This window comes from Poecilia latipinna, unplaced genomic scaffold (assembly GCF_001443285.1).
Source record: "Poecilia latipinna isolate Pla-1442-1.1 unplaced genomic scaffold, P_latipinna-1.0 Scaffold2181, whole genome shotgun sequence".
In the NCBI taxonomy this organism is placed as follows: Eukaryota; Metazoa; Chordata; class Actinopteri; order Cyprinodontiformes; family Poeciliidae; genus Poecilia; species Poecilia latipinna.
In genome coordinates this window covers 1-13,140 of record NW_015114797.1, presented here as the reverse complement: position 1 = coordinate 13,140, position 13,140 = coordinate 1, and the positions used below count along the sequence as shown (strand labels likewise).

Sequence of the window (13,140 nt, the reverse complement as noted above, 5' to 3'; positions counted from 1 at the left end):
CCCAGTTAAACCAAGTAAGTCCCAGTTAACCCAGTTAAACCCAGTTAGATCCAGTCATTCCCAGTTAACCCAGTTAAACCAAGTAAGTCCCAGTTAACCCAGTTAAACCCAGTTAGATCCAGTCATTCCCAGTTAACCAAGTCAAACCAAGTAAGTCCCAGTTACCCCAGTTAAACCCAGTTAGATCCAGCCATTCCCAGCAAACCCAGTTAAACCCAGTTAGATCCAGTCATTCCCAGTTAACCCAGTTAAACCCAGTCATTCCCAGTTAACCCAGTAAGTCCCAGTTAACCCAGTTAAACCCAGTCAGTCTAACTGACTGTCTCCCTGTTGCGGAGCCGCAGCAGCTGATTGGCCAGCCCCAGCTTTGGTCCCGCCTCTTTGCAGGTGAGGACTTGTCTTTCGGCTTCCTGGCTCGTCTGACTCCTTATATGGTAAAACTCTCTGCTGAGCTGCTCAACAGGAAATCCTTCATTTGAATGAGAAGCTTGAAAAGCAGAAGTGGCTCTCTGTAGTCACTGACCTCTGACCTCCACCTGTCCAGAGGAGCTGCTGCTGATGAAGCAGCTCATCATTCATATTTCTGACTCTGCAGGGCAGTTCAGAGGATTCTGTGGTTCTAAACCTGAGAATGGTTTTCCACTTCCTGTCTCTCCTCCTGCAGCCGCCAGCAAGTCAGAATCTGGACGACTGAGCAGATTCCCAACCAGCTGCGAGGAAAACCTGAGCCGCTCCTGCCTGCGTCCCGTCACCCTGCAGCTAGTGCTGCCTGCAGCAACATGTTTCTGCCGAGTCGTTAGTCTTTATGTTTGCAGACGTTTCCCACAACTTCCTCATTGTAATTGTTCTGACACAGCAGCAGCCCAGAGGATCAAGAACCCCAGCGCTAATGCTGCACGATGCTACTGCTGCACGATGCTACTGCTGCACAATGCTACTGCTGCACGATGCTAATGCTGCACAATGCTACTGCTGCACGATGCTAATGCTGCACGATGCTACTGCTGCACTATGATACTGCTGAACGATGCTAAGGCTGCACAATGCTACTGCTGCCTGATGCTAATGCTGCATGATGCTAAAGCTACATGCTTCCAGTAAACTGGAACCAAATTAATATAACACCAGAACTTGGATTAGCTTTGTAAGTGCTGCCTCAATGCATCTCTGTGCTGCTCTAACAGATCTGACCCAATGGACCGGCCAACCAGAACCAGAACCAGTTTGCTGAACACTGCACGGCTTTATTAATAATTTGGACATTTTCTGCTTTTAAAATTTTGCTTAGGGATGTTCAGGTCAGAACCTTTACTCAGCAGTTCAACAGTAACTATGCGGTAATAAACAGTAACTAAACAGTAATAAGTACTAAATTAACAGGAATTAGGTAATAAACTGCAATAATGAGCAGTGATAAACATGAGTGATTGGTCGCTTGCAGCGGGTTGCTAGATGTGGGCAGGGAAATACCTAATGGGCACAACATTGCCAAGGGCAGGTCCGGTGGAGCATCAAGGCTCCAAGACTCTGGACTTGTTCAGACTCCTCCAGACTCTGGTCTCTTCAGAACCAGGGTCTTGTTCAGAGTCTGGTTCCAGGTGTTAGCCGATCAGCTGCTTAAGAAGCTTTGCTGTGATAAGACTAGAGTTGCTCCGTCCACCGGAAGCAACGAAGCAACCATTGTTCAACTGATGGACAGAGACCCAGTTTTGTTTCAAGAACCAGAAAGGAGAAACTTTCTCCATAAAACAAGACAGACTTTGGTTTGGGCCGGCTCTAGAACAATAGCTGGGCATTCTGCCAGAACATGTGATTGCTGCGGCGTGTGGGGCATGCTGCGGCGAGGAGGCGGCCTGAGGAATGCAGCAACGTTCTGCCGGTCCTTGTTCAGACTCCCACACTTCTGCATGCCAACATTCCCTTTACATGCAGAGCTGCGTCTCTGACCGGACAATCTGCCCGTCGGCCTGCTAGTTACGGCAGCTAACCGCTCATTCTGCTGCAGAATTAGCATTAGCATGCTAACCGCTCATTCAGCTGCAGAATTTGCATTAGCATGCTAACCCCTCATTCAGCTGCAGAATTTGCATTAGCATGCTAACCGCTCATTCAGCTGCAGAATTTGCATTAGCATGCTATCCCCTCAGTCAGCTGCAGAATTGCATTAGCATGCTAACCACTCATTCTGCTGCAGAATTAGCATTAGCATGCTAACCCCTCATTCAGCTGCAGAATTAGCATTAGCATGCTAACCCTTCATTCAGCTTAATGGACCCCTTGAACAGTAACTTGGGTTCAAAGGTTACTTTTCTGTGACCAGTAGGCCTGGAATTTCATGGTTTTCATGGATGTGAAATCTATATGAAAAATGTATATAGGGTTAGGGTTAGCTGCATGCTAACAGGATGCTAACAGCTAACAGTGTTTTGGTGTCTGTTGAAAACCACATGCAGCTTCCTGACTCAGAATCCACCCTGTTAGATCAGCAAACATAAGGTCTTAAAATGAGATTCAGACACACAGACACCCAGAAAAGCAGAATCTGGAAAATCCAAACATCAAATTTTATTTTGAAATGATTTGTTTCTGTTTTCTTTTTTGCATGATTTTTTTTTGGAAAATCTTCACCAATGTTAAAAGATAGAAAAATGAAAACAATAAAACTCTTGTAGAAACTTATAAAGACAGAAAAATGATGCTTTTTCTTTATTCTTGGGGGCAGGGAGAGTTGAAACAGAATAAAACCAAGCACCTCTCATCCTGCAGGAGCAGCCAATCACAGCGCAGCGTCCTCCAGCTCCCATGATGCACCTCTCCCCATTAAGGCAGCCTTTGCCAGCCCATCACCATTTGCATGAACCGATCTGCATTTCCAGAGTGGGTCCTGAAGGAGCTGCTGGTCTCCATGGCAACAAAGGAGCTAAAGCTAACTGCTAGCAGCTTCAGGCCTCTGAAGATGGAGGCAGGTTCCGTCCTGGGTGAGCTGGTCCAGGTCAGAGGTCAGGCCCAGCTGACACCGTTGCGTATTGATGAACCTCAGAGGTGTGGATGACGGGTGTCTTTAAGGTGCCGATAAAACCTGCTTTTAGTTGAGTAGCAAACACCTAAATGTCTCGCTTGCTTCACTTCTAATGAACAGGATGAAATGGGGTTCTATGGAGCGCTTATGGGTACCAACTATATTACTTTACAGACTACAGCTAATGGCTAGAGATTTTAAAACAAGTCCAAACTAAATATTTTTATGAAGTTTTAGAAAATATGTAGTTTGCTGTAAATTGTTGTTACATGGAAACGTTCAGAAGAAAACTCTTCTTAAGCTGAAGACTCTCCTGTGATGAAGATAATAACCATTCATACACATTTCACGGAACCCTAGTCATAGAACATGAACTATCCCTTTAAGACCTTGGGGCTTCAGCTGTTAGCTTTGTCAGAGCATTAGCATTTTCAGCTAACAGTGTTAGCTTTACATAAAGAAGTGGAAGAAATGGGTGAGAATCATTTTTTATAAGACCGATGGAAACAAAATAAACCTAAGACCGAAGCTCCAGGCTGGATCCCCGATTTCCAGTTTTGGTGCTAAGATAAGCTAGGCTAGCATTTAGCGCTCACTAATCCCAGCTTCTCCAGTAATAGCTCTTCCTTTAGCAGGTGCAGAATGTTGTTTCTGGTACCAACAGGTTAAAGTGGGGATATAAGCACCTGGCAGACGATACGAAGCAGATGGCGTTTCCTGTAGGATCAAGTTTTCATCAAGCGGTGTAAAAATCTAGGTTTAGTGGTCATCTGTGCTCTCTCCCTTCCTGAGAGGTAGCAGCCCCGCCCCAACACTCCCTCCCCCCAAACCCCGTGTCCAACCGCGCCCCGTTCCCCGACCCGGTTCCCTCCACTGGACCTCCTCTACTCGGCCTGAGCGTCGTAGTTGGCGCCGCCGGCCTTCTTCAGCTCGGAGCACAAGTATTCCTCCTCCAGTTCCCGCGGCTCGCTGATCATGAACTCCTTGGCAAAGTTCTGCAGAGAACAGAGTTGCAGTTAAAAGGAACCACAGGGTGCCGACAAGCAGCTGGTTCAGTTGTGGGCCCGATTCCCCCGGTTCCTACCTGCACCACGTCCTTGACGAGCGTCTTGTCGGTGCTGATCTTGGCGCGCTGCAGGCCGCCGACGCGCTCGCCGATCCAGGTGATGAGCGTGAACTTGGCCCGCTTGCTCATGGCGTCGCCCGTCGTGAAGCGGACGAAGCCGAACAGAGGGATGTCATCTGGGGACGAGGAGAACGTGAGTGGTTCTGCAGAACTCTGACCCAACTAACACCAGTTGGCGATTCTGATTTGAACCACCAACTGGGTCCGGAAACATCAGAACCAGATTCTCATTCCTGATCTGGATCTGCCGTTCATTAAAACATAGTCCAGTTTATACAAAATGCAGCGTTACATTAAATCCAGATTATTTCAGCGCAACTCGGTCAGAGTCCGAGTTCAGCCGATCAGAATCTGGATCAGCATCATTGTAAACACAGACGATCCAGATTCAAAGCAGAATGAAGCTGGACTGGAGCCGGACACAGACCTGGTTCTGGTCCCGGACCAGAGCCAGTTATCTCCAGTCCTGCTCCTCCCCCACCTGTTGCTGAGGAGAGTGAAGCAGTGCCACCAGGAGTCTGATGGCGGTAGTGCAGGCTAACAGTGCAGCCATGTGGCTCCAGAACCAACAGAACAAGGCGGGCCGATCAACTGGACCCAGAGAAATCAGAACCTGGATACAAGGCAGCAGTTCTCAGCGGATCAGAATCCGGGTCAGAGCCTGAACTCACTGGAGGTTTTCTGTAGAAACAACTGAAATATCTGAAGCAGTTTGAGCTCAGAGGTTCTGACCCGGTCCAGTAAAAGCTTCCAAAACCTCCGTGAAACAGCAGAGCTGCTCTCAGACCAGCAGAATTACTGGATTGGGTCAGAACACCGAATCACCGGATCTGATCAGCTCGTTCATTATTCCTGTTTCTGTCACAGATTGAGGAACCAGAACCAACAGAACCAACAGAACCCAGCAGCTTGACCTGAAGCACTCCACCGCCTGTACTTCCTCAGGCACTTCCTGTTTCGTGGCCCCGCCCCTGACTGGAAGGAAGCAGCAGGGAGACGATGAGGCAGCAGAACCAGAACCAGGATAGAATCTCCTGACCGTTTCTATTAAAAAATTAAAAAGTCCCATTTTCTGCTGTTCCTTAAAGGCATCACAGCCAGGAACCGTTTTCCTTTTGTCAACTCACACAAACCAGAACCAGAACCTCCAAGAACCTGGACCTTCTCCAGCCTTGAGGCAAAGTTTCACATTTTGATTTTCAAATAAAAGAAAAACTGGAAAATTCAATCTAAGAAAAGAGCTGGAGGCTCGCCGGTCGGATTCTGGTACTGGTTCTGGAACCACGAAGTGGGTTTAACATCCCAGACCATTTGAGAAGGAACCTGCGCTGAGCTCAGCCGTCATCACTTCCTGCTCTGCTGTCATCACTTCCTGCTGCTCTCCAGGATCTGATTGGCTCCTCCCTCTCAGCGACTCGCTGCTAAATAAGGAGCTCGGAGACCCGAGAGCCGCTGAGCAGGAAGTGCTGCAGCAGAACCGGGCCGAGGCTGCAGCAGAACCTGGGCCGCCGCATCACGGTCACTGAACACCTGGCTCCCAGCTCCGCCTCACCTGTGCACAGCTGCTTGAAGTCCTGGTAGTCGGTCCCCACGCCCGCCGGGACGATGGTGGAGCCTTCGTACTTGAACGCAGCCCTGCAGGAACAGCAGCATGTCGTTACTGCACCGAACAACCGAATGTCACCAATCAGAGATCAGCTGGGTTCTGGTTCTGACTCCAGAACGGGTCCAGGTGATTGTCGGATTCCCCCCTCCTAGAATGGTTCCTGTGACGTCACAGCCTTCAGCTCCATGAATACAGAACAAAGTGAATTACTTCTGCCCCGCTGGGCCTCCCCAGCACCAGAACCGGGCCGCTGGCAGCCGGAACCGGACCGGAACCGGGAAGCTGCGTTAGGAGGTGAAGCAGCAGGTGCGCCTCTTTGTTTCTAATAAAATCTGTGAATTAATGAGGCAGAAACAAACCCGAGCTCCTCTAATCTGCAGCTTCAGAATCCGCTTTGTGTGAAAGAAGCTGCTCAGATTTAAACAGAAAAACCAATTTAAAGGTTTCGTCCTGATTACATGAAATAAAAACCGGACTAATCAGGGGTTTTACCAGCCGAAGAACTTCAAACTAGTCGATGGTTCCGATTCTGGCCCGTTTTATGTCTGTGACACGTTTTATTTAGAGAATAAAGAGTAAAATGTGTTTTTCTGAATGGACTCACCAGCTGGTCTCCGTGTTGTCGTCTCGAACTTGGTTGTAAGCTTCTCTGCAGGCCTCTTTATCGATCTGGGTCGTCATGGTTCTGGAGGAAAATACACCTAAATTGGACCGAACCGGGTTGAAACAGCAGCTGAGTGGAGAGGAGGATGCTGAGAGGAGGACGGGAGTGTGCGGGAGAAAAGAGTGGCGGTGCGGTGCGGGGCGCTGCGGGAGTCGTTGAGTTAACGGGACGAAGCGGCGCTTCTGCTAGAAAGTGGCTTCATTTCCTGGATGGGTCCACTTTATGGGCGTTGGTGCTGTTAGTCAACCAAGCTGCAGGCAGGAGACGCGATCACCTCCTCCTTCTGGCCGCTCGGCGTCTCCAGGGGCGCTGTCAAGCTGCGCCAACACGCAAACACAGCTTCCGGGACCGACTCTTCAAAATAAAGTCCACAGGCAGAGGAAATCTGGAGAGACTGACTCAAAAAAGACTCGGGTTTATTAACAATTTCGATCTGAGCTGAATATTTGACTGATGATTATGATTACACTAAAATGAAAAACATTTTGAATATTATTTGGTTATCTGGTTCTTATTTGCAATGTTGCCATAAAGAAGAAGAAAAAGCTCCCAGCTCTTCAACAATATCCTGATTATTCATCAAAAAGCTGAATGTGAACAGTTTTAACTCAACTTCATGTTTATGATGAAATCCACAAAGACAGACTGTGAAACTAACAGTCCACAGAAACTTAATGGAAATAATAACACAAGTATTAAGACTCCAGCATTATTTACAACAGCTGACAGAACCACAAAGATGGCCTGCTATCAATTACTTCACAGGGAAAATTACATTAATCTGCACATCTACACCAACCCAACATCCACGTCTCATCAAGAGACTCACCATCCGTCCGTCCAGACAGACTGCAGAATGTCCCATCTATGTGAAAACTCTGGAAATTTTAAATATGGCCTCATGTAAATAAAATAAATAATAAATCCTCCATCTTTTATTCTGAAGGGTGAATGAATCATTTCCGGTTCCGGCTTCACTATATCGGATTTGATTTGATTTATTCCGGTTTCAATGAATCAAATTCTGAATATTTAATAAAAGCCGCTCTGGTCACAGTTTCTGCTTGTCATTGATTGTTAATTATTAGTAAAAATAAGCGGTTGATTTCAGGCTGAAAGCCTCATGCAGCAGGAAGTTCTGCTTCCGTTCTCCATCACTGCCACCTGCTGTGTGGGAGCAGCAGCGGCAGCATTCTGCCCCCTGCTGGTGACTCCGGTGTCTGCAGCTCTGATTCTGACAAAGCTGACACAAAACCACTTCAGTTGATGTAAAACTCAAAAATCTCAAACAGAAATTACAAAAAGGTATGTAAACAGATGAATAAAATGTGCTTTTGTTTAATTTTGAGTTTAGGTTCAAATGACATGACTTTGATGCATAAATCAGGATAAATTATTTTGTTATTTTCTGTTTCATTCAACATTTTGGAACAGAAATCTCCAGCTTCATATTTTAATTTTAATGGTTCAAAAAATAATAATTTAGATTTAGAAGATGGAATTGAGATGTTGCCATAATTCAGATCATTCAAATATCTTTAAAGAGTCGTGGAAGGTGATGTTGTGGGTAGGAAGAATCTAGCAGTCAGTCTCACAACGTATCTGAAGAGGCCCCTGACTGAAGACTGTTGCTATATGCCAGTCTCATGACTGTCATGACTCATTAACAGCTCAACATCCATCCATCCATCCATTTTCTGAACACCCTTGTCCCTCAGTGGGGTCGGGAGGTGCTGGTGCCTATCTCCAGCTAACGTTCCGGGCGAGAGGCGGGGTACATCCTGGACAGGTCGCCAGTCTGTCGCAGGGCAACACAGACACACAACCATGCGCAGCTCAACATCAATAGTTCAAATATTATCTAAGCTTTTGAGATGCTAATCTGCTGCTAACGATTATAAAAAAAGAAGAAAAATATTTTATTTTATTGACACCAGGAGGTCTGACAGGAAGTTGACCCGCTGACCTTCTGACACAGCCCTTCAGTCAATCTGAGGTCAGAGGTCAGAGGTCAGGAAGTCACTAATCCAAGTTAACGTACCAGATAGGACAGCTGGTTCTGGTTCTCTGGTTCTGGTTCCGTCTCTCCAGTGGGGATCAGAAAGAGTCATGGTGCGGAATCATTTCTAAAACTTAAATATTTATCATCATGTTAAAAGTAGTACATTTTGTTGAAGTTATGAGAAATATATGTTTAAAGTTCTAGCAGATTCTCATAAAAGTGAGTTTTTCATGTTTTTAATTCATTTAAAAAATCATGAATGAGAGTTTTAATTTCTAATGAGGGTTTTATTTTATAGTGATAAAGTGTTGAGATGCTGGATGGAATGAATAATCACGATAAAGGTCATGTGGAAATATCAATAATAAAACTCATAAATCTGATGACATGAGGAAGTGACGTCAGACTGATGAAAACCGCAAATAACCTGTTGACTTGTTTACCTGAAAGGCCCGGTCCCAGCGCTCAGCGCCCTGCGCCTCTGTGAAGCGTGGACTCAAAGTCACATCAGGGTTCAGGGACAGATCGACCCTGGGTCGTAACTTCACATCCAAAATGGCGGCACTGGTCACTGTTTAGGCATTTTGCTGCCAAAATGTACAACTACAACAAAACAGATTATTTTAAATGTACAGTAAAGGTATTTCTGCTTTCCCAAGTCATTGTTGGAGATATGTTTAGTTATGACTTGTTGAATACAGAATATTCTATGTAATCACTCATGTTCAGTGAGACAAAAAGTTATTTCAGTACTTTTGAAAACTGTTTTTATTCTTGTTTGTTGCGACAGCTCGCTCTGTGAACTTTGCCATATTTCCAAGATGGCAAAAAATACACATTAAAATGTTCTAATATTCAATTTATCAGTCTGTCATTTGACTAATAGAGACATGAGTTTTACTCATAAAACCATCTGTTTTATGCAGCTAATAGCTTGGTATAAAGTGGAGCTAATAACAAAGATCAAAATAAGGACAAACATAAGGCATATATGAAAATTTAAAAGAAAGGCCTGATGCTACATTGTGAAAAATATAAAGACTAGTGGAACTAAAATGTTCTTTTTAAAAGAAACTATGAATGTTGTGACTTTATGAACCAAATATGTAACAATAATTCATCAGGAGCTCCGACATCAGTTTTCTCCTGTAGTCTGAGAAGAAAACATTTGTTTAAAAATCATGATGATAATAAGAACCAAACAGCTTTTTATTCCAGCCCCACAAAAATGTAAGATATGAATAAAGATATTGATTTCATAATTATGTGTAACGTTTTCCCTATAATGACTTTCTGTAAAAGAAATTCAAAATAAATATCAATTCCTGGTTTTTGTGACTGACATTTTGAGATAATAAACCTTTTTTTCAGTTGAGAATTAAAGATTTTTAGAAAGATTTCAAAAAGTGGATATTACACAAAAAATCTATTCTATATTTAAGTTTTAATATAATACAATTTGGTCGTCTAACAGGGATGAGGAGTTAAATAAGTATATAATTAATCCTAAGTTTTATTCACAAATACTGCTTTCTAAAAATCACCTCCAAGTGAAATAATTTTATTTTAGAGAGTCCTTAAACGTTGCAACGTCACAAAAGCCCAATCTTTACACCAATATGTTAATATCTTAATTTAGGATTTGAAATTTGTCTTGCATTTGTGACATTTTGTTTTAGTTTCCAAACTTTTTTATTACTAATCTGTCTTGTCATGTTATTGTCTTTGAACTTTCTATTAAGACTCGAACAAAACATTGCCATAAATCCGCCTTTTAACTCAAAACGTCACATGCAGCAATGAATTGTGGGTAATGCAGTTCGCCATCGTTTTTAAGTCTTGTTAACATTTCTAGTCTTGAACGCTCACAAAAAAGACAAAGCTTCCGGTTGAAATATTTGATTTAGAAATAAGAGACAGGAGAAAACGTTAAGATTTCTTTCACAAAATAAATATTTTTTCTCGTCTTGTCGTCACGTGTGTAGCAACGTTTTACTCTGAATTGAATTATTTTTTAGTTTTATGTTTTGATACCCTGTGGGCTGTAGTACAGACCATAGACTGAAGGGGGCCAAAGATGGACGCTGCCTAGATCACCATGGCAACAGACTTTGTGAAGAGAAAGAAAACAAAAAACAAAAAAAAAAACACAAATTTTCTTAGGACCTTATTTTGAAAGCCCTTAACGGAAGTTAACAGTAGAGATAAGCTGACACGAAAACTAGCAGCGGGTTTCCTGCTCGGCTCAAAAAGAAAATGTCCCGCTTCCCGGTGTGTCCCCGCCGCAGGTAAGGACTCTGTCTCCTCCTTGGTCGCTGTTGAGTGTCTCCGTCCGTCTCTCAGTGTCTCCGTCCGTCTCTGTCTGTGTCTCCCAGGTGATCGTCATGGACGGACCAGACCATCCGGGTCGGTTCTGCCGGGTCAGCGAACCATCGCAGGTGAGAGCAGCTCAGCTGCAGCAGATGCTGGGGCGTTTCCTGGTTTTGACTGTTGCATTCTGGGTAATGTAGTTATCCAGTCTCCTCTGGTGTTTTCATGTCATCAGCTCATCATAACTCCATCTTCTCCACCACCGAGTGCAGCTGAGTAGTGTTGGTTGCCATGCCAACGGCCGGTTCCTGACCCTACCCTGTCTGACCCGGTTCTGTCTGAGCCGGTTCCACCAGAACCAGTGCAGCAGCCCCAGGTTCTAATGGGCCTCTGCCTCCCTGCAGACATTCCGCTTCCCGGGCCAGGCGCTGGAGGTTCTGCGGGGATTCAGCGATCAGCGCCAGCAGACCCGGTTCTGTGACGTGGTTCTGGTGGCGGCGGGCCGGCGGTTCCAGGCCCATCGGGCCGTGCTGGCCATCTGCAGCCCCTACTTCCAGGCCATGTTCACCCTGGGCATGAGGGAGGAGCTCCAGCCGGAGGTAGGACAAAACTATTCACACCGTGGAAACACTCAGATTCTGATGGGACCAGATGGTTCTGATCGGACCTTTGCCCTCTGTGAGTCCAGAGACAAAAATCATTTCTTTACAGCAGAACCAAACAGACGTGTCCTAGTCAAAGCTTTATTAATCAGTTCTTAACTGGTGGGGCGTCTCTGGTGGACATGTCCCAGGTGCAGATAGTGGGGGTGTCCTCTGTGGGTCTGGAGGCGGTTCTGGACTTCCTGTACAGCGGACAGCTGCAGCTGGACGGAGGAAATGTCGACGACGTGCTGGAGGCCGCGCACCTGCTGCAGGTGAGATGCTGCCAGGGGACTGGGACCAAAACCAGGACCTGGACCATAGTCAGTGGACGTGGCCTATTCAAAGCTCAGACTTCGTTAGGCGTCACTGGAGTGAAATCTCCTAGTTTGATCCAGCAGCTGTTTCTCACCACCAGAATGTTCTGGTTCTGGTTCTGCAGCTGTGGCGAGCCGTGGATTTCTGCTGCCAGTACCTGGAGCAGCAGGTGAGCGAGGAGAACTACCTGGACCTGCAGCAGGTGGCCCGGTTCTACAGCCTGGAGCGGCTGGACAGCTTCATCGATCGCTGGGTTCTGGCCCGGTTCTCCAAGCTCCGCCTCACTCCAGACTTCCTCCAGAACCTTCCGCTGCACAAGCTGACCTCCTATCTGTCCAGCAGCCAGGTAAGACTCGTGAGCCTCAGATTCAAAAGCTGGACGCCGGTTCTGGAGCCTCTGGTTCTGCCTCAGGTCCAGTATGACAGCGAGCAGAACCTCCTGCAGGCCGCTCTGCAGTGGCTGGGCCAGAACCCGGACCGGACTCCCCACGCCAACCAGCTGCTGGCCCACATCCGGTTCCCTCTGATGCCGGCTGGAGATCTGGTGGGACGGGTTCTTCCGGCGATCCGGGCCCAGTTGCCCGACGGAACCGGCTGCCAGCAGCTGGTGGAGGAGGCGTTGCGGTACCAGGCCCGGCCCAGCGCCCAGCCGCTGCTGCAGACGGACCGAACCGCGCTGAGGGGCGGGGCGGAGAGGCTGATGCTGATTGGTGGAGAGGTACTGCCGCTTTCTTCCAGACCAACCTGAAACATGAGGTCAAAGGTTAACACCGGCCCGGTCTGCGTCTCTCTGAGGTGGGTGAGCGCGGCCAGGAGCTGAGCGGCAGCGTGTGGCGACTGGACGGCGAGTCGGTCCGCTGGGAGCTGCAGGGGCAGCTGCCTGCGCCGCGCAGCCACCACTGCCTGGCGGTTCTCGGAGGTTTCATCTATGCCGCGGGCGGCAGCGCCTCCAGGGACAACGGCGGAGACGCCGCCTGCAACCGGCTGCACCGCTACGACCCGCGCCTCGAACAGTGGACCGAGGTCAGAGGAAGTCCCGCCTCTTTCCCGCTCAGAGCTTCTTGTGGTGACCAGCCTGTCTCCTAGGGGGCGCCGATGAAACAGCGACGGGTCGACTTCTACCTGGCAGCCGTTGGCGAGTCACTGATCGCCGTGGGGGGCAGGAATGCCAGCGGGGCGTTGGCGTCCGTCGAGTTCTACCGCCCTGCCGAGGACCGCTGGGCCTATGGACCGCCGCTGCCCAGGTAGGGACCCCACTAGTGGGCAGGGCGCTTTTCCACTAGCCCGCCTCTAACCAGTCCGATCCCGGTTTCGCAGTTCAGGTGTTCTGCTTGGCTGTTTTAAAATTGTCGTACTGACTTCAGGGTTAGAATCACATACATAAATACGTAGACGCCTCATGGAGCGGGCCGGCCCGTTGCTGCGATACGTCTCAGCGTCCGCCATATTGAATG

General features: G+C 47.3%; 2 protein-coding genes across 4 annotated transcripts; one reads left to right on the top strand and one right to left on the bottom strand.

Annotated features, from left to right (window-relative positions):
• Positions 1–3,384: 3,384 nt before the first annotated feature.
• Positions 3,385–6,785, bottom strand: cotl1 (coactosin-like F-actin binding protein 1). The gene is made up of 4 exons (XM_015017734.1): positions 6,356–6,785; positions 5,698–5,780; positions 4,104–4,261; positions 3,385–4,014 (listed from the first exon to the last, which is right to left on the bottom strand). Exons 1-4 carry the CDS (start codon positions 6,430–6,432, stop codon positions 3,904–3,906), a joined length of 429 nt encoding a protein of 142 aa, XP_014873220.1. The 5' UTR covers positions 6,433–6,785; the 3' UTR covers positions 3,385–3,903.
• Positions 6,786–9,954: 3,169 nt separating this feature from the next.
• On the top strand, positions 9,955–12,963 carry klhl36 (kelch-like family member 36). Of its 3 annotated transcripts, none has more exons than XM_015017721.1 (8): positions 9,955–10,705; positions 10,761–10,855; positions 11,132–11,326; positions 11,521–11,643; positions 11,811–12,032; positions 12,099–12,404; positions 12,482–12,709; positions 12,773–12,963. In XM_015017721.1, exons 2-8 carry the CDS (start codon positions 10,802–10,804, stop codon positions 12,932–12,934), a joined length of 1,290 nt encoding a protein of 429 aa, XP_014873207.1. In that variant the 5' UTR covers positions 9,955–10,705; positions 10,761–10,801; the 3' UTR covers positions 12,935–12,963. The 3 variants fall into 3 exon arrangements, with proteins under 3 accessions (XP_014873207.1, XP_014873206.1, XP_014873208.1); XM_015017720.1 differs by having other exon boundaries at positions 9,957–10,705; positions 10,793–10,855; XM_015017722.1 differs by lacking the exon at positions 10,761–10,855 and having other exon boundaries at positions 9,957–10,705.
• Positions 12,964–13,140: the final 177 nt, after the last annotated feature.

Bases quoted from the DNA above. Each gene is read 5' to 3' on its own strand.
- cotl1 (XM_015017734.1), bottom strand. From the start codon at position 6,432: ATGACGACCCAGATCGATAAAGAGGCCTGCAGAGAAGCTTACAACCAA. The intron at 5,781-6,355 runs GTGAGTCCATTC...CTGTTCCTGCAG, and splicing joins GACAACACGGAGACCAGCTG to GGCTGCGTTCAAGTACGAAG. The intron at 4,015-4,103 runs GTAGGAACCGGG...TGTTCTCTGCAG, and splicing joins TCGTCAAGGACGTGGTGCAG to AACTTTGCCAAGGAGTTCAT.
- klhl36 (XM_015017721.1), top strand. From the start codon at position 10,802: ATGGACGGACCAGACCATCCGGGTCGGTTCTGCCGGGTCAGCGAACCA. The intron at 10,856-11,131 runs GTGAGAGCAGCT...GCCTCCCTGCAG, and splicing joins GGGTCAGCGAACCATCGCAG to ACATTCCGCTTCCCGGGCCA. The intron at 12,033-12,098 runs GTAAGACTCGTG...GTTCTGCCTCAG, and splicing joins CCTATCTGTCCAGCAGCCAG to GTCCAGTATGACAGCGAGCA.